The 19,727-nt window shown below is 36.3% G+C and overlaps 1 protein-coding gene across 3 annotated transcripts in view; it reads right to left on the reverse strand.

Moving 5' to 3' along the window:
- SMARCA2 (SWI/SNF related, matrix associated, actin dependent regulator of chromatin, subfamily a, member 2) overlaps positions 1-19,727 on the reverse strand; it is a 119,313-nt gene that overhangs the window by 57,120 nt on the left and 42,466 nt on the right. For all 3 annotated transcript variants that reach the window (XM_059836645.1, XM_059836647.1, XM_059836646.1), the window contains 12 exons: positions 16,412-16,582; positions 12,300-12,353; positions 10,719-10,849; positions 10,471-10,531; positions 8,984-9,084; positions 8,549-8,696; positions 6,764-6,927; positions 5,078-5,144; positions 4,406-4,516; positions 2,628-2,870; positions 2,205-2,318; positions 619-726 (listed from right to left, as the gene is read on the reverse strand). In XM_059836645.1, coding sequence (XP_059692628.1) covers positions 619-726; positions 2,205-2,318; positions 2,628-2,870; positions 4,406-4,516; positions 5,078-5,144; positions 6,764-6,927; positions 8,549-8,696; positions 8,984-9,084; positions 10,471-10,531; positions 10,719-10,849; positions 12,300-12,353; positions 16,412-16,582 — 1,473 coding nt within the window. The remainder of the gene's footprint in view (positions 1-618; positions 727-2,204; positions 2,319-2,627; positions 2,871-4,405; positions 4,517-5,077; positions 5,145-6,763; positions 6,928-8,548; positions 8,697-8,983; positions 9,085-10,470; positions 10,532-10,718; positions 10,850-12,299; positions 12,354-16,411; positions 16,583-19,727) is intronic.

A 19,727-nucleotide genomic window follows, 5' to 3' on the forward strand; every position in this document is an offset into this window, starting at 1 on the left:
TGCAGTGTCTGTTCAAAGTATTTCACATCTAATATAGCATTTCAAATTTGTTATCATGTGAAAAGTTGATGAATGGCAATTTCTTTACTCAGTAGTGACTGGATCAAACCCCATCACAGCATAAACAACATTTACCACTACAAAGTCAGATTTAAATCTGACTATACGACTTCGAATCTTACTGATCTCTTAAAAGAATTTTGTTACCAAGAGACCTTGTAAGGATGAATGCAAGCATACAGTCCTAGCTAACCGAAGCAAGACTTAACTAATAGCTCTGATAAAATAAATGACCTTCTGTAGCCATCACTCCCACAATCACAATTATTCAGATATATTATTTAATTAAGCTCAGCCAAGGAAATGCAGTTTTTTTCTTAAACATTGCCTGTTTTTGGAAAGGCAGTGCAACTACACTGAATACAACTGAGTGCAACTACACTTCTCCTTGTGAATAGCTGCAGTCTTGTAACTGAAAGGCATGCCTGAAATTTTTCTACCTGTGGGAGATACCTGCAGGAAGAGTCTATATATTAATTTTATGAAACAGAAGTCATGATGTTAACATGTTCACTTGTAATACATTATTTCCTTCATAGTTTAGTCTTTCTTTTGTACCTTCTTGTCTTTTTCAGAACCATCTGTGAGAAGGATTCCCTTGGCTTGCATGTGACGGTACAGGATCTTTTGAAGAGCTGACATATCACATTTGATCACATATTCCACCTGGTATTAAAAAAAAAAAACCCAAATCCATGAACATGCTGACATAATAATATTAGTAGGATTTAAGTGCAGGTTTTTGTCATTATAACAAAACAAAAAAACCCTGCTAATCTTTTATATGTACCAGATTACCATATAAAATTTCAATGACCAGCAACACAACTGCAAGCAAGAAATGAGTATTTGTGAGTCACAGCTGCAGTGAGACAGCTGGATCCTAAAGATGCAACTGCAGGATTACCAGACATACTTTATTTCTCACTCAGTAATTTTTAAAATCTAAAAAAGTAATTTAAAATTAATATGCAACTAAAAACTGGTTTATGTTCAATAACCAATTGAATTTATTGTGTCTGTTAAATATTATAAAAAATATCAAGCAAAGCATCATAAAATATCATCACTGTATATCTAGTAATTAAGAATCCCTCATAGAGTCTAACTGGTATAATGTTTATCTAGACTGTCACCATTTTCGCAACATCCACTAAAACACTAGGAATTAATACAGTATTAATTATGGCAACAAAAAGAATAATGGAGTATGAGTGTGTATGTAACTTGAAAATTTTTTCTCTCCAGTGCTTATTATTGGATTTATCAGTGGTTTGATTTAAGTATTATTTTTAAATGCAAGCATCTTTTATTCTCAAATAAATTTTTCTGAGGGTATTGAGAACTTGACATTTGAAGGAACAAAAATTTGCAACAGTAGTAGTATTTACATGATTAGAAAGATGAAAAAATAATTTTAAAATGCCTTTCTTTGTATTGTCTCTAAGCATCTCTACAGAGTTATCCATTCATTTAGCCAGTCAGCTCGTAACACACCTTATAAAAATTCAGTTTTGTTTGGTTTTAATCCAGTCTACCTTAAAACCAACTTTTCCTTATCACACCTTCAAATATACTTTTTTTTTAATTTTAGTTGCTGTTATTCTGTGAAGAGGAGTACACAATGGGACAAGATGAGTTATCCAGAAATAAAACAATTATCTTTGAAATCAGAAAATAATTTTGTGTTCTGAATTAAAATGCCACTAGTTGAAAATAATTGTGCAATTTCAACAAGACACTTCACACAACTCCTGGAATGATAATAAACCAAATTGTGCCTGCTTTATAAAGTGCAATAGTCTTCCAGAAATTTCAGTGAACTAGCTTCAACCCAGTGCAAGGAGGATGGTACATGACAGAATTTTATCCTCAGTGTATGGCTGGGTCATAAATTGAAACTAGAATCTCATGCATAGAAGCTGCATATCTTACACTGGTTACAACAAACACATTTAAGGTTGGAGAGGAATCCTGAGAATGCAAACACTTCAGGTACTCAGGCTTCCTCAGCTTTCTCTGAAGAGGTATAAACAAACAAACACTAAAGAAGTCCTCTTCTCTAAAATAAATCTCAAAAAGGGACATTACTTAATGCTTAGAAAGATAATTAAACCCCTTCCAAAACTCCTCTCATTACAAACCTTTTCTGGCAGTTGAGACTCAACCTCCTTCTTCAGTCTTCTCAGCAAGAAGGGCCGAAGCACTTTATGCAGACGACGGATGATCAGAATAGTTTCTTCTTCATTTAAGTCCACCTAGAGAAGTTTATAAAAGTCACTACAAGGCAACTCAAATATATTAGTTAATGTCTTCTCTCACATGGAATGCTTAGAATGTGAAATGATTATTTGCGTCTTACAACCAAACTGACTCTGAGTCAAAAAATACACTTTAAACATTAAAATTTTGGCGTTATAAAAAAGGGATCTCTTAGTTATATTAAATCCTTAAGTACCAGCACAAGTTCAAACACTAATCCTTCTGAGTAAGCTCTTTTCTGTTTTCATCAAAGTGAAAACAGAAAACATTATTTCTGCTCTTTTAAAAAAATACTGCCACAGTACCCTTTCTCCAGTCATGGCAAATGGAGCGTTGAACCACTGCTCAAAGGTGCTGCAGCTCTTGAAAATGGTTGGAAGAAGGAAATTGAGGAGAGCCCAAAGTTCAGGCAATTTGTTCTGCAAAGGAGTCCCAGTCAGCAGGATTCGCCGAGGGGCCACATAGTGAGTATTCAAGACCTGAGTCAGCTTGCAGTGATGGTTCTTCATTCGATGGCCCTCATCTACTATCATGTACTTCCACCGAATCTAAAAGAAAAAAGAAGAAAAGTTGGCAAAGTTAGAACAAGCCACACTTTGTCAAGGTCCTCCCAACAAGTATAAAACAAAAATACTTAAAGCCTGAGACATCAATCAGTCTCAACCTTGAGGAATGTCAAATCAAGCATTATGCAACTACCAGTGTCCTTGCTAGCAACACACACAGAGACAAACACTAGGTACACTCAATCTGAGAGTGAATTTTGACTGGAATTGAAACAGCTAACAGCATATTCCTTCAATTTTTGGGAAAAAGATTAGAATGACTGGCTCTTCAAGGCCAGAATACGGTTCACAGTGAAAGAAAGAAACCACATAAACTGCAAATAAATCTGTCTGTAACAAGAACCTTGACAGGAGACAAAAGCCTTTTCAGATAAAGGTAAATATGCTCATAAACAACAGCAACCCTGAACTTTATTTTGTTTCAGCTAATCCTATGTTTTTGCTTGAAAAGAAAGCAGCATAATTAAAAACATCTCCGCATTTTCAACTAAAGTTTCTATTTCTTAATATGAAATCTTAAATGTAATCACAGCAGATGTTGAAAGCTGTTGTTCAAGCTCTCTGTTATCGCCTGTACTACAACATGGACAGTCACACTGACCATATGACTAGGAAGGCCTCAGTTTGTAGTTTTACATGTGCTACCTAATTCCATTTTCCAGAACAGGATGAGTGGCATAGTACTGTCCTTCTATCTTTCAGAAAGAGTGGGAAAAAATAAAGGAAAAAAGAACATTATGCAGTCTCAAGCTATCTTCAAGCATTCAGAATGATACTAAGAAAATGCACTGCCTTCGTATTAGAGAGGACAAACAACTGATATGCAGTAAATATACAGTATGCAACACATGACAATGAAGTGAAAATGAACAACAAAACTACAGGAGGACCATTATGGTTTCTCTGTATAGCAGAACACCTCTGCTTTGTGTGCACATGAAATAGTCTTACAGTACAGTAGGTTTTTAAAATTCATTATATTTGATTCCTACCTGAAGAGGAACAGTGAGCCCCTAAGAAGTGCAATGTGTAGACTCTCTAGTCTGGACACCAAATTCATGATACAGGGAACTATTTAGTCATGTGGGGAAAAGTGACCACCTCGCTGGAAAGGCCCTAACAGGAATGAGTTTCAGGACAAAAATAACAGAAAAAATTAAAAGTCACTGATGAGGATTAGGCTGACTATTACACAGAGGTGAGAAAAGTCATGTTCTTCCAAGGACAGGCAGGTATACGGTACTGACAGAACTGCACAAAGGAATTAGTCCCCTGGACACACTTTGGAAAATCCTAGTGTTTACAGAAGGAAGAGCTGTGACTGAGAAGTTCAATCATAAACTGAGAAACAGAAAAGTAAATGGAAGGGATAACTTTTACTTACTGAAGGACAGAACAACTGGGAACTTCCCCATAAAACAACCAGGAACTTCCCCATAGAACAAAAATTTGTTTTGTGATATGCACCACTTGAAGGTGTCTGGGTCTTGCTATAGAGAGATTATAGTTAAAATTACCTTAGCAAGGATATGTTTGTCCTTTATTATGTACTCATAAGTAGTTAAAAGAACATTAAATTTTCCACTTCGAAGCTGAGGAACAAGTGAGCGGCGCATTGCGGGTGTACCCTAAAAGGGAGAGACATGTGAGTTGTTATTCTTTACTTTGATTAAGAAAATGTTTTTTATGAATTAGCAGACAATAAGCAACCAGATGAATATGCAAGCCTACCATATTGTGAATAATACATTGACAAAATTCCAAACTTTCTCAGAGTGCCTTCCCTAAACCTCTGCTAGATTGTAAAGCCACTGATGGGGCTCATGGAAATATAAAGCCAAATGGTCTGGTCTCCCTACAAATTGCTTGGCTATTATCACTACTACAGGAGCACACCAGAAAGTATTTAGCTAGGGATAAAATGTTGGGTAGCTACCATTTGTAACTCTCAGCAGAAGCCTTGCAAATGTGATAATTAACAATTTTCTGCATTTTGTACAATGATTTACAGTTGTTTTACTTCTACAGTCTTTCAGAGTTTATTATAGTCTTAGTATGGCTAACTCACACTGATTAGTACATGACAAAACCTGACAAGCAAGTAGTTTAAAAGCTCGCAGAAACAGAGGAAAAACTGTCTCTAGCTCTCATTCCTTCAATTCTACAGTCATATAAAAAACAAATCAAACCTTGTAAGATATCTTCACCACCGAAGGAGCCCATTTGTCAAATTCATATGTCCAATTTGATAAAGTCCTACAGAGATTATATTAAAAAAGTAACATGTTTTATCATCTGCAGATCAAACTTTTAAAGTGTTTCCAAGTGGTTGCCAGCTTTTCAACACATTTTATGTAATCAACCCACATAAATAACAACATATTTTAAAAACACACTTTATATACTGCAATAAAATACAAGCATCTCAGAGGGAAGTAACCAGAAAAAAAATGTGTGAAACACTCATTCAGCTTATATTCCAAGCCCTTTCTGAAACCAGTAAAAGTAGTGTTTTACATGCACCTTTATACTTTGGAACATAATAATGATAAGAATGGTGTCTCCTGACAAAAAACAGATTTGCAAGTTCCTCTATACTAGATGCATCATCCAAAAATGGACACTATAGCTTTTCAAATACAGCCCAATGAAACTAGTAATAGACTTTATCTGTGCTCTACTCAGGCAGAACTACTTGTAGTCCCACCAACCACCACTATGAGGACCCATTCCTGCACTGTTTCTGCTGCTTGATCCCAACAAAAAAGTTGCTATACTGGAACTAACTGCTATCAAGAGACAACAGCAAAAAAAAACCCTTGAGGTTTCTCAGCTGCTTTTTTTTTTGCCCTTCTTCGTGGATCAATGATGGCAGCAATACTAGCAATGTAGAAAGGCAGAGAAGGTCAACTTTTAAAATGTATAAAAGAACTTTCAGCTCCTCTGACTTTCTGAAAAAAACACTGGAGTACTTAAAAGAAAACAGATTTTTTTTCTGTGCCCACATGAAAATTTACATTAATAACACTCCCACTATTTTTGTTTTATAGATCTTCTCCCAAGTGCTTCTTTTCAAACTCAGCTAATCATTTGTATTCATACAACTAAGCACACCTGCGGCATTTATCTTAGTTAATCAGTTACTACTGCAGCACAGCCAGAAGACAGGACACCTCAAAAGAAATCAAGAGATGACCACAAATCAAATTTATCCTAATTCTAGAACAAATTTGCATGCTCAGCACAATTGGTGGACAAATTAGCTAATGAAATTACCAGTGAACCTCTCAACATCAATCAAGTCACATAAAAAAAAAAAAAACAACTCCTCAACACTCTATAAGATTTCTACAATGACTGACTTCAAATCACTAAAACCCACACCTGACCTTTGGAGAAAAGAAAATGCATTAAAAGAAATTTATATAACAAGCAGTATTTTGGAAAGCTAAGGAAAAGTAAAAGGGGGGTGGCACAATAAACAATCATAATTTGCACACCTGACAAAAGTGTGTATATCAATCAAGGCTACATACAGGTATCCAGGGCTACCTATACAGTACCTAAAAGATCAACCTCATGAAAGTATGCTTGCATGGTATCAGATGAGGCACCAGTTGCTCAAAGAATTAAGCAAGAGATTTTTATTATCAGAGTTAAAAGCTGAAAGGTGAAGTGATTGCACGTAGTAGGAAAGAAATAAACATTGCCCTCTTTTGGCTTAAGAGTGAATTACAGTAAACTCAATACAGTTTGCCAAAATTAATAGACTCAAGTGTTTTACCAGCTTTCTGGTTTTGCCAGCATGTTGTGTTCCAAATAAACCAATTTGCAATGCTTAGGACAATAATGCCAGAATGAGACCCGTTACTTACGATAAGGGAACAATGATGAGATAGGGGCCATTGAGTCTTTTGTGCTCCATCAGGTAAGTGATGAGAGCAATAGTTTGTATTGTCTTTCCTAGTCCCATTTCATCTGCTAAAATTCCATTCAGATTGTTATTATAGAGAGAAACCATCCACTCCAGTCCCTGGAGCTGAAATGAAGATTAAGAGTTTCAGTTATTTAAAACCCACAAAAATAATTAATAATAAATCAGCAGCATGGAACTAATGTTCTGATGTCCCTGTCACCTACAAGTGGGATTTCCTTTAGTAATACTATATGCATGGAGACCCCTGTCTATCTTTACATGGAAAACAAATTCTGTTTAAAACACTCTGTAAGATGAAGTCAGCTTTCATGTAGAAAGGTTTTACTATTGCACACAAAGCATCAGAGGCACTCATATTAAGGCAGATAACACAGCAGGTTGAAACTGTTCCTCAATTTTAACACTCTCAAATGCTAAAATTTTCTGTGTGTATTTTGTGACATTTGCCTGTGTAAATTAAAATCTTTCAAAACCAAACTCATCAAAACCACACAAAACATGAAGTCTCACACTTGCCAACCGTATCAGTGGTGTGCTAAAGCTCTTGTAGCACATGCCCACTTAGTATTTGCTGTTCAAAACTCCACATCAGAGTAGGCCACCTTTGTCCCAATATGCCTTGTGTATAAAATTCCAGAGCTGGAAGGAAGTCAGAGTTCTGTAGCTTAGCAATATCTACATAACAGAATTTCACACTCCAAGCAATACTGCTAGAAAGTAATATTCCCTTCTCAGACAGATTTTCACATGTGTGTATCACATTACTGATGGATGTGTGAAGTTTCTGCTCTTCATATCCAGAGTTTTAGTGCGTCCAATGCTTGGAGAGAGCAGGACATTAGGTGGTCTGAGAAAGTTCAGAGGGAAAACTCTACAATACACTCTTGAAGTAATTGTCTGCTCTTCCTGCAAGACAGTATCCAAAATAATGTTGCCAATTTACTGGCCTTACATACATGTGGACTGATTCATATTTACTATTAAATTATCAAGATCTGACTGGAATCTGTAGTGACACTGCATGTCCCACCTACGATGTCACTTCAGAACTGAGGAAAGCTCTTTTGTCTACATCATTATTCTTTATATGGAAATACATATATATATATATACACACAAACCACGTTCTGACCGGAGATAAGATGCAGGTTGTTGGAGTTCACTAGAAAGTTGTGTGATAGCAGAAGTGTAGAAAATATGCATCAAGAACATTTTCAATCACATGTGAATTCTAGCTTACAGCAAAATAAAAAAAGGTCTTGTTTACTAAATCAAGTGAAAGACTGTGAAGAACATGTGACACCAACCTCCATAGTAAAATTTTTTTTTATTTTCAAGTTGTATCTATCACTGGCCCAAAACATTAGGACCTTAATTTAAAACAAAATTCTAAACTTGTAAATATTGGAAGAGGAAAATACTGTTAATCCACCACAAATTAAAACAGTAAGAAATGAAATTACAAGTCAATGAGAAGGATACCAAAATCAAAATATTATTCACCTGCAATGAAGAAGAAGTAGAGGTAGCTGTAAAAAGTTTATATTATTCAAGGAGTATGTATGTAACATTATCTGTGACAGGTATCACTGCTTTGTCCCTACTTCCAAATTCTAACCTACTAGAGCCTTTGTATTTTTTAAGAAATTTTCAGTTTACTGTTTGAAAGATCACACTGAAATGTTTAGCATAATTCAAAGTTTTAGTTTTAATGATTTCTCACCTGATAATGTTTTAAGGTGCCATTAATAAGAAGGGAAGACTGCTTTTCCACCCTTTCAGTGATAGCATGAGCAACAGTGTAGTAGGACTGAGACCCTCTAGCACTATATTGCATGCTATATTCATCATCCACATCTTGTTTGGCTGTCCTGGAAAGCAGAAAAAGAACTCGAGTGAATTCCTACAAACAAGTATTTTTTGACCATGGCTTACCAGTCTAAAGAAACAGTTCAAGTCCTCAGTTGTGAGCGAGGTGAGTACATCAAAGGGTGCAAGATTATAAAGAGTATACAATTAAATGATCATGTTCCTTCTCCTGCAGGTATTTATAACAGAGAAGTAAAGCAATTCACTGTAATCTAGAGAAAACTACTCTTGTGAAACACCACTGTTATAAATCACAGCTCCTAACAAACAGTACTTAAGGAAAACTCACTCAATTATTTGCTTTGCATCTTTCTCAGAAACTTCCTCACTGTTAGGATCCAGGACTATCTTCTCATCTGTTTCTAATTTGCTTGATTCTTCTTCCTCATCCTACAGAAATACAGAAAAAGAACAGAAGTGATAGGAAGTGTAACGTGTACCTCAGTCATACTTTCAAATGGCATTCTCATAATGGTAGTTTTCATTGGTCAGTGTTTTATGACCGACATCTGAATCATAAGGGTAAATTTACACCTATTCTGCAATAATTACACTGCAGCATAACAAAACAAATAATTTTTGACATACATTAACCAGCAGGAAGTCATAAAACTTTGAAATAAAAATTATTTTACCCTGTAATTATCTTCCTTTCCAAAGGCTTTCTCTGACTACTATATTCATGGAGAGTATTCCAATACCATGTGTATTTTTATGTTGTATTCTAGATGTCTGATAAATTAATAAGGCCTAAAATACTGCCATGTACTACTGATTTAGGCCTCTAGTTTCTTAATTTTTTTAAACCAGTTATTTTTACTCTTTTTGAAATAACTCGTCTTTTGACTACAGTTGCAGCAGATAGCAAAACACGTAAAATCTCACTGAGATTCTAAAATCTGACAGATATCAGGCCCTTCTCTCTTACCTCAATAGTAAGAGACATGTAGAATTACATTACCAGAAATTACTCCTACAAGGACACACCATAACATCACACAGTCCAGCCAGTTTCAGTGGTTGTTTGGGCTAGTAATGTAAAGACAGCTAAACTTAGGAGATCTGAGTACTATACCTAGTTCTGCTACCAGGCTGTTGATTGAACATGTTCCTTCCCTATTATTCATTTCTGTTCTCCTTTAGAAAACACTGATCTGAAAATGCTATGCAATTCTTCATTATTCATAGTATGTAATATGATGACCCTGCAAGGCTGGGATCTTTGTGTGGGTTAATTATATGATTCTTTATAGAATTTTTGTAATAACAGTATTTAAATCACCATCCAAATACTGAATCAAGTAAGCCTACCCTGAAAAGTCTGAATATAAATCCCTCACATAATGTCTAAAATTTTAATAAACATAACATATAAGTAGTAACTATGATATTTTATTGCCTATAAAACCTTCAATGCATAAACTTTGAAGATGCTAATTTCATTCAGCACAAAGCCACAATGCAGCACTTTCTGGGATGTATTTTAAAACAGGAACCTGCTAAATTCTGGTCCATTAACATTTATAAGCAGAGTAAATTATTTACTCTTCCTAACCACAATTATCAGTTAGGCCTTTACAGAGTATATAAAGAACAAATGCTAGAAATCAAGAATTACAGAATCAATTAATTTTCCTGTTCATAATAGTCTTAAAGCACCTGCACATCTGCTATCACCTCCCCCCTCTTCATTATAAAAAAGGGAAAAATGGAATATGAAATAAGTACTTGTTTTTTTACTGTATTGTTACAGTATTTATTTTTAAAGATACATACCTCCTCCTCATATTCAGAGCCACTTTCATCTTCACTGTCTGATCTGGGAGCAACTTCATAGCTGTAAAAAATGACAGAAAGATTGTGAATTACAGTTAAAAGGTGGAAGCTAATAGGTTCAATATATCTCCTACTCACCTTACATACAACAAACTAAAGCAAGAATAGAATTGGTAGCAAGAAAGTATAACATGAAAAACATCAATGCAAACAGAAAAACCAGTCTACTTCATATACTAACTACTTACCCAGGGTTCATTTCCAGCCAAGCATCCAGCTGACTTGCTTTGGGTGCTTCTGGGCCAAGAAGAACTTTGCCAGTTTCAGTGTGAGTCACTTTGACTGGAAGGTCACTCATCTGACTGCTCTCATCTATGGGCTAAAAATTCAAGTGACATTTTACACTATAAGGCAACTGAACTTCATACTTTTCTTACATATTAAAAAGAACTAATAGCACTATCAAAATTCCACTTCTGAACAACCAGTGAAATTTTGTTAATAGATGCCACACTTTCATACTAAGCAAACACTGAGTCACAGTATTTCTGTGCGTAACATACTCTATGTGACATCCACAGATATATCCCAGCATCCCAAGTAAATTAAACAGAAAAACATGTAAAAGAACATGCTATTGTTTTCTGTGAATCAAGACACAAGTTACGTATTCTTACAGGCCTTTAATCCTGTTGTTTATACCAACAGACAAAAAACATACAGTGATTTTACAGCTTTTTTTTTTTTTTGAGAAACAAGAATCTAACAATTCAGTTAACTTTTTAAGTAAAGGCCTGTTTTAAAGTTTCATTGTCCTAATTTCTTTAACTAAGCTGAGGAAGCACCTGTAAGAACAAAATCTCTTACTTAACTGTGTTGTAACAAAACTAGAATAGTATAATCACTCTTTACGTTATTTCTTTGCCCTGTTTAATCACGGATTTTTTTATTTCAAAAACTTTTCGCCTCCTAATACTGTTTATACTCAAGAATATTTTCCAAATAGATGCATATGAGCAAGAAAAACTAATTCTGAACAGTTCTAAATAGTGACTGACAAGAGTGAAAAACACAGCCAATTTCCATTAATACTGAAGTTAAAGGAATTTTTTGTGCCTTTTCCTTGTGAAATACAAATATAAAAAAGTATTTTGCTATAACTCTAACTATACTAGGAGAATTATCACTTTCAAGTATAAAGAGAGAGCACAACTAAAACAAATACAATTCTAAAGTCTTTTTATAAAAATGAAGTGGAATAGAAAAACTGGACTAACAGAAGACCTCTGAACAAGGCAGCTTATGCTCTGCTACTGAATGAACAATATTATCTGAAGAATGACACAGAAAAATTACTAATTTCCACTTGCTTGAGGAGGAAAGAATTTTCAGATGTCTTAGTCCATCATAACACTGGACTCAGTCCTGTGACTGAAAGACAATTACATGCAATGTCAACCATGTATTTTTTATAAAGATGGGAAGATGGACTATATCGTGTTCATGAGCTCAAACTAGAAAGTAAGCTGTCTATATACAGACTGCAAGAAAAATATTTATTGTAAGCACGTTACAAAACTGAGAGGTAGACTTCATCACACTCAGTGATAGATTCAATACAGTTTTTATCTTAGTCTTTGATTTAGCATAAATGTTAACCTACATAATTATTATTTCTGTTTATAAAAAACAGCTCCTAGAACAGTTGTCATTAACTCTTTTCGAAGTTATAGCCATTACACACCATCCAGAATAATCACTATAAAGTTGCCTTTTTTAAAAAACGAAAACCAAGAAATAAAAAAAAAACACCTTGTAAAAATTCATACCTCTCCATCAGGACCAAGACCAGATGCCATTCCTTCTGCATTTTCTTCGGCTTTCTACAACAAAGGAAGAAGTCATAAATACTACGGTCAGATTAAAAGTATAGAAAGTATGATATGAACATTTTGGATCATGAATATATTTCACTTATTTCTGAACAGCCTAGGATTCAAGTTATTCAAGGTGTGGATGGATATAGACAGAGACAGGCCCAGAGCAATAAACACACAAAAAGCATTTACTAACATTAAGGAGGGTACCTACTCACTTCAGTCAGTTATATAAATCTGCATGTAAGAAGTGGCTGGCCCACTCAATTTCCAGCTCAGACCTAAAGCTCAGCTGCTTATAGGCTATTCTAATGCAAATAAAACAGTGAACGATTTTCACATTATTTACTATTAATTTCCTCTAAACTGCTTTAACCTCCATTTTAAAGGTGTCAGCAGGCATCACAGATTGTACATTCATGCAAGGCACTTTTATCTTGGGTAATTATTTTGGATTCTTTGGTCTGACAACTAACTAGAAGGAGTGTTTTTAGAGTTTTTTTGTACTATATTCTAATCATGTGTAGACCTTACTCAAATTAGAAACAAAAGGAACCCAGGAGTTCTTCACTGGAGAAAGCTAGATTTTTTCTCTCCAGGCACCAATCTGAGAAATGTGCAGTATCTTCTTCAAGGCTTATCCTCTTCTACCTTATTTAAAAACATCAGTACAGTATGAGGAAAAAATAAAGATAGATAGTTTGCTTCCGCATTCAAACTTTCCTAAACAATTCTGAGCAAGAAAGGACATTTTACAGCTTCTCCTTATGTCACACTGCTGAATTTGTAGTACTACAGTGAAATAATTTGGACACTAATGTTACGAGAATAGACAAACAACAAGTGATCTCTTAAATTGTGTTTTAGAGATAAAAAACTTCTAAGTATTATTAAAGCATGTGATCAATCTAGACCATCAAGTTATTCCTTTTTCTGTTTAAGAAATATACTTGAGGAATAGCTGCACTTCTCAATATTGATATAATCCTTAATATCTGCTTCAGATCATACTTCAGCCTTTTTCTTTGCCACTAAATTCCATTATCTAAAGCATGCACTTGAAATGAACATGCAGCAGCTGATGCTCAGTAGAAACAACAATACAAGCTTCAAGGCTGCCTGCATCAGCACTTCTGTGCAGCAGGTATGATTGCTGACAAAGAAAGGAACTGTTCCAGAAGTGAAGATTTTAAATAAACACAAGGGCAGGATAAGTTATGAAAACATGTTTCTGCTCTTGGCTGATACACTACATTGACTGAAGATACTTTTTCCCTAAATGAAGCAGGGCTAGGATCCATTCTTTTACACTAGAGAACATTGCCTAATACATAAAGATTGTTATAGCTTAGCTACAGGCAATGGAAAAGAACCTTACAACTCAAACCACAGACAAGCAGTAAGCATCAGCACTGTTCACTGTGCAAAAATCACAACCTGCTGTGAGAACATTTATAACCTACAGTTAAAAATTCTGGAAGTCAGAAGAACATATTGCAAAGAAAATAAATGTAAATAATTACAGACATCTTGCACTTTTATTCTGGACCATGCAAACAGATCTTTAATGTTGACAACTTAACCCTTGAATTGGGGAAATCTCAGTATTGAAAAGCAGGAAGGCATGTTTTGTTAGTTTTCTGCACAATGACAGGAAAAACTACTAACACTAAAGTGAAAAGCTGCACAGCAAGTTGAACTAGCGTAGAAGATGAAAATCTCATATGGAGTATTTTTTTCTAATGCATGACAACAGTAGGAAGCTAGAGACAGAGAACACAAATAGGGGAATATGAAAAAACAAAAAAGAGAAAATCTATCATGAAGATTACAGAAACTGCATCCCAGAGAAAGAATGGACTAATCTCAAATTTTATTCTACTTAGAATACAAGGTTCACTTGATATTTTATAATGAGCCTGGCAAAGATTATTTCTTCATCATCTACTTCCTCACTGCCACTTCTTAGAGAAAATCCTAACTCTCTTTTCTTGTTTTTCTGTAAGTACAAAACATTAACTACAGCTATTAGTAGATAAAACTTTATTATGAATTACAAAATATAAAAGCCTAAGAACTGAAAGTGTATGACTTGCAAAAAACACACAGTGCCCACTAATTGCAATGTGTTCCACAGTCTGGAAGAACAAATTAATCGATTTCTCGATTAAAATAAAGGGTAATATTTGTGTGAACTCCTACTTCCTGCATAGATAAGCAAAAGATTGCTGGAAAGAAGTTACTTACAAACAAAAATATGCAGATGACCAAGACAGAGCAAACTGTTTTTTTTCTTTTTTTGCTAATCTTCCCTTAGGTTTTAGGGTGGGAACAATGAGTATTTACAGGACATATTTCCTTCCAACTTCAGGAACAGAAAGTTATGTCCTTACTGACAAGCCCAGAAAATGACACTGTTTCTTATACATACTTAGACTAAACTGACATAGAAAGAGAAACTTATCACCTATGTGGATGTATTTATTTACATTACAACAGTGATGCAGTTACTCCACTTGCTATCTCAATAATGATTATCTCTACTGTGCATTTTATACATTAAATCAGGCTGTTCTCACTGGTAATACAGGCCAAGAACCCCATCCACATTACATCTTCATTCTGTAGACAGGTTATTGTTCCTATGTTAAGAACATACTCTGAGGAACAGAATTTTTTTTTTTTTTTGAGAGTGGGGAAAAACATGTACTGGTTTTTAGGTCATTAATATCCAAGATCAGTATTTTTTCTATGCTGGTTGTTTTTAGCATATTTCCAGTACTGTTAGTAAACCCTGTAAACACAATGCTTGTATTTGTAGCAGTAATTAGTCACAAACCAGGCATAGAACAGGATTATAAAAATCCTTTTACATATTCTGCAAGAGATGAAACGTACTCTAAGGTTGTAAAAAATAAAAACCAATTTCTTAATCATGATTTCACACATGGAATTAATTATTTTTTTAAAAATTGCACTGTTCAATTTCAACAACTTTCTCTTGCAGGGTAAAATATTTCATATGAAGAAAAGTAAAGAAAACTCTTGGAAAGTTTCAATTAAAGGTTAAAAACGTACATTGAACAATAGTACTGGCAAAATATCCATTTACTATAATAAACCTAGCCAAGTTTCTTAGCTATTTTCAATGGGCCTAACAAATGGACTGCACCAAGTATATAATGTGGAGGTCTAAAATACATGTCCTGGATGAGACAGCTACATAACTCAGACTCCTGAGTTATGTAGCTGTCCTCGAGACATCTTCTTCCCAGAATGTATTTTTGATACACTGCATTTCTTTTGGGTACATTAATCCTAACATCTGTCTCAATTTTCCCTGTAAAAAGTTTATGAGCAAATTAGTGTCAAGAGGAGATCAGCAGCTAAGAATTTTACAACCCTGCCTCTTATCACCTTCTTCTGAGTTAATAAAAGCATATATATATATTTCAACAGATGCGGTAATCCATGTTTTTCCCGGGCCTTATATGAGTCCAATCCGGCTAGCTAAGACCCTAGCCCACACGGACCCGCATAGACGAAGGTAAAAGACGAGAGGCACTCTTCTCCACGTGGGTGCAAGTATCTTGTTTATTGGCTTGGTGCAAGACACAGGCGATGGGGTCACCCAGGCAGAGAAGAGGGCGGGAAACTCTCACACGGGAGGTTTTATACCCTAGGGGTGGGGGAGAGAGGACCGGAGCCAATGGGATGCCATTGGGGAGGGGCAAATTACCTGTGGGGCAGACCATGTGTATAACAGGGGGGGGATTTGAGGGGGAAACCATGTAATGAGGGAGGGGGGAAAACCCATCTACTTGACCCAACCTGTAAAGTAGAAATTGCCCATCACCAGTGCAACGACAACAACTAAATAAACTATTTAGTGCAATACAACAAACAGAGAGAGAGATGACTTCCCTCAGCATTAAGAATTTGGTGGAGTAGATTATTTTAGACACCCTGATACATGTATGACAATCGGGCATCACAATATTTATCAACATTTAAATTGGTTTTGAAGAAGAAATGGCTTAAAAATATCAGCTGTAACTACTTGCCTTCTTTCTTCTCCTTCGCTTCTTCTTCTCTTTGGCTGCTTGCGCCTGTTTATGCTCCCATACCAGGTTAGTCAAGTTAGCCACATACTCATCTGTCTGCTGCAACAGGTAGGCCAGGCGTCGGTCTTTCTTTTGATCAATCAGCTTACGGTAGCCTTCTTCATCTTCGGCCTAGTGACACAAAAGAGATATTAGTCATGACAGAAATAATGGTGAATGCACACTGTCCAACTCTATGTCAATAATAAAGTGTTATCTTCGGTCGTTATGATCTATACAGAGGAGCAGCTACATGGGTAAAGAGCTCGTTGGATGATCAGGCCCAGAGAGTTATATATTTGTATAAATATGTCACATCATCATAGGGGTTGGCAGGGACATTAAAGATCATCTAGTTCAAATTCCCCTGCCACAGGCAGGGATACCTTCCACTAGATCACATTGCTCAAAACCACATCCAACCTGGCCTTGAACACTTCTAGGCATGGGGCATCCACAGCTTTTCAGAGCAATCTGTTCTAGTGTCTCACCACTCTCAGAGTAAAGTATTTCTTCCTAATACCTACTCTAACCATACTTTCATAGAATCACAGAATCATTATTCAGACTGGAAGATCCCAAAGATATCAAGTACAACCATCAACTTGACACTGCCAGGTCTCCCAGTAAACCATGTCATCAAGCACCACATCATCCACATGCTTTCTGAACTTCCCCACACAACCTGCTTCAATGCTTGACAACCCTTTCAGTGAAGTACTTCCTTCTGTGTAAAATCCAGTCAAAACCTTCCCTGGTACAACTTGAGACTGTTTCTGCTTGTCCTACTGCTTGTTACCTGGGAATATGAACCAATCCCCACCTTGCTACAACCCTCTTTCAGATGGCTGTACAGAGCAATGAGGGCCCCCCTGAGCCTACTTTTCTCCAGGCTAAACAACTCCAGGTGCCCAGGCTACTCCTCATGGGACTTGTGCTCCAGACCCTTCCTCAGCTCCACTACCCTCCTCTAAACATGCTCCAGCAGCTCAATATCCTTCTCCAAGTGGGGTCACAAAACTCAGTAGAGGATTTGAGGTGTGGCCTCACCAGCGCTGAGTACAGGGGGTCAATCCTTGTCCTGGTCCTGCTGGCCACACTATTGCTGGTACAGGCTAAGATGCCATTGGCCTTCTTGGCCACCTGGGCACATGCTGGCTCATGTCAACCAACACTCTCACATCCTTTCCTGCTCTGCAGCTTTCCAGACACTCTGCCCCAGCCTGTAGCGGGTTGTCATGACTCAACAGGGCAGGGCACTTTGCCGTATCACTGGCCTTGGCTTTTGATGTAGTCCATGATAGGGTTGGCTTTCTGGTCTGCAAGTGCAAATTGCTGGGTCCCGCTCACCTTGTCATCCCCCAATACACCCAAAATCCCTCACTGCAAGGTGTCAAGAGGTCATACTTTATCTGAAGACAGAATGAAGAGCCATACCACAGGAGTCCCTGCGTCATGTTGTGTTTAACATGTCTATCAGTGACACAGAGGAAGGGATGGACGGCTCTTCAGTCAAGTCTGAAGAGGACATGAAACTACAGGATATCTGTCAATATGCTCAAGGTCTGGGCTATGCTTCAGAAGGACCTGAATAGGCAGGGAAGCTGTACTATTTCTGATCCTAGAGACTCTGCAATTTCTGATGTTAGGACTGAAAAACATCTTTGAGCAACCTGTTTTGAACTCCATGTTAACACTTCTGGAAGGTCGTTCAACTAGAGAGCTGCCTGACAGGCTGAGTGACTCTGAGACAGAGATTCCACGATTCTACACATTTCCTACTCTCACAGACTAATGACTAGAAGAATCTGCAGTACTTATGACTGGCAATGGAGGAAAAAAAAAAAATCAATGCTACATTATGCAGATTGAATGTCTGGAAACAGAGATGGTATGTCTCTCACACAGAGATGACTTTTCAAAGACATGAAGTAAGGCAGTTAGTTCACCAAGGGGGGGAACACAGGAGCTGGACATAAAATTGCATTTAGTCCTTTTTCCAGTATGAATACAGACCATTTTCTTCTAGATGTCATGTGAACTTTTTTGTTGTTGTTGTTTATGTACCGCTGTTCTACTCTGGTTCTATTGTATCTATGATGGAGTTCATTATCAGAAACAGGATTCACCAGATAAACCCTATCTGAGTCATCCTGATAACTTCTGCATCCTTGTCATACTGTGAGTGTTGGACATACAACAAATATTATTTTCATATGCTGTGATGATATAATGCAGAATGTCAGAAAAACACAAAACAGCAGCAAAGGTGCTTGTCTCAATTTTGGCTGAAACAACAAATTAAGGAAGTATACAGTGCTGTATAAAAACCAAACACAAGCAAGAAATACTTTAAAGATGATTACTTTAAAATACAGCATTCTGGGAAATCTCCTGCTTTTCTAGAGACACCAGAATGGCATACAGTGAGTAAGAATAGCTATAATGTTCAAACTGAGCTTGCAAAACAGCTTGCAAAATTCCACTGTTGTGTTCAACCCATTAAAATTACGATGGTCAAGCTACAAGTTTTCAGGAAAAATAAATTATCATTATGATTGTTGTTGTTGTTGTTGCTTCTAATGTGGCTGAATAAACAGTCTGTGTAATCTAGCCAAGGTACTTCTTTTATATATTTAAGCTTGTCTTGACAGCATCTTTTAAAATCACACCAAGACCCATTTTTCCATGATAACACATATAGTACTGCTAATGAGCTGCGACACAATCACTGTTTCTAATCATAGTAAATGAAGAGAAATTCATGGAATGAATTCAGCATTCCTCAAAAGATAGTTTTAGAAGAAAAAGTTCAAGAAGTTTTAGTTCAAGAAGTTTAGAAGTTTTAGAGCACATTTTCATAGACCCTGAAAAGCATCTGAGAGGAGATGATGTTTTAAAAAAACCCACTAGTACACATCTGTGTATTCCAAATTCACTACAACTGGACAAAAACTAAATAGGCAAAGTAACGCCATTAACAAAACACACAGATTGGTTTTCCAGAAGGATTTAACTGAGCAGTCGGTGCAAAACCCTAAACTGAAAATGCCTGTGAAATTCTGTATATACGGTAAGAGCTTAAGCAGTCTTGGTGAGGTTTTAGGAGAAAGCATTGATCATCTGGAAGCACTGGTGTCCTGTTCCATTTCTGGACATTCAAATATATTTTGTTCTTTTCAGCAGTACACATCTTCATTACTTATCACACTGCATGTTCAATTTTACATAAGCTGAATCTCACAATACACAGAAGTATTTCCCAAATGTCAATATT

Source organism: Haemorhous mexicanus, chromosome Z (genome assembly GCF_027477595.1).
Source record: "Haemorhous mexicanus isolate bHaeMex1 chromosome Z, bHaeMex1.pri, whole genome shotgun sequence".
NCBI lineage: Eukaryota > Metazoa > Chordata > Aves > Passeriformes > Fringillidae > Haemorhous > Haemorhous mexicanus.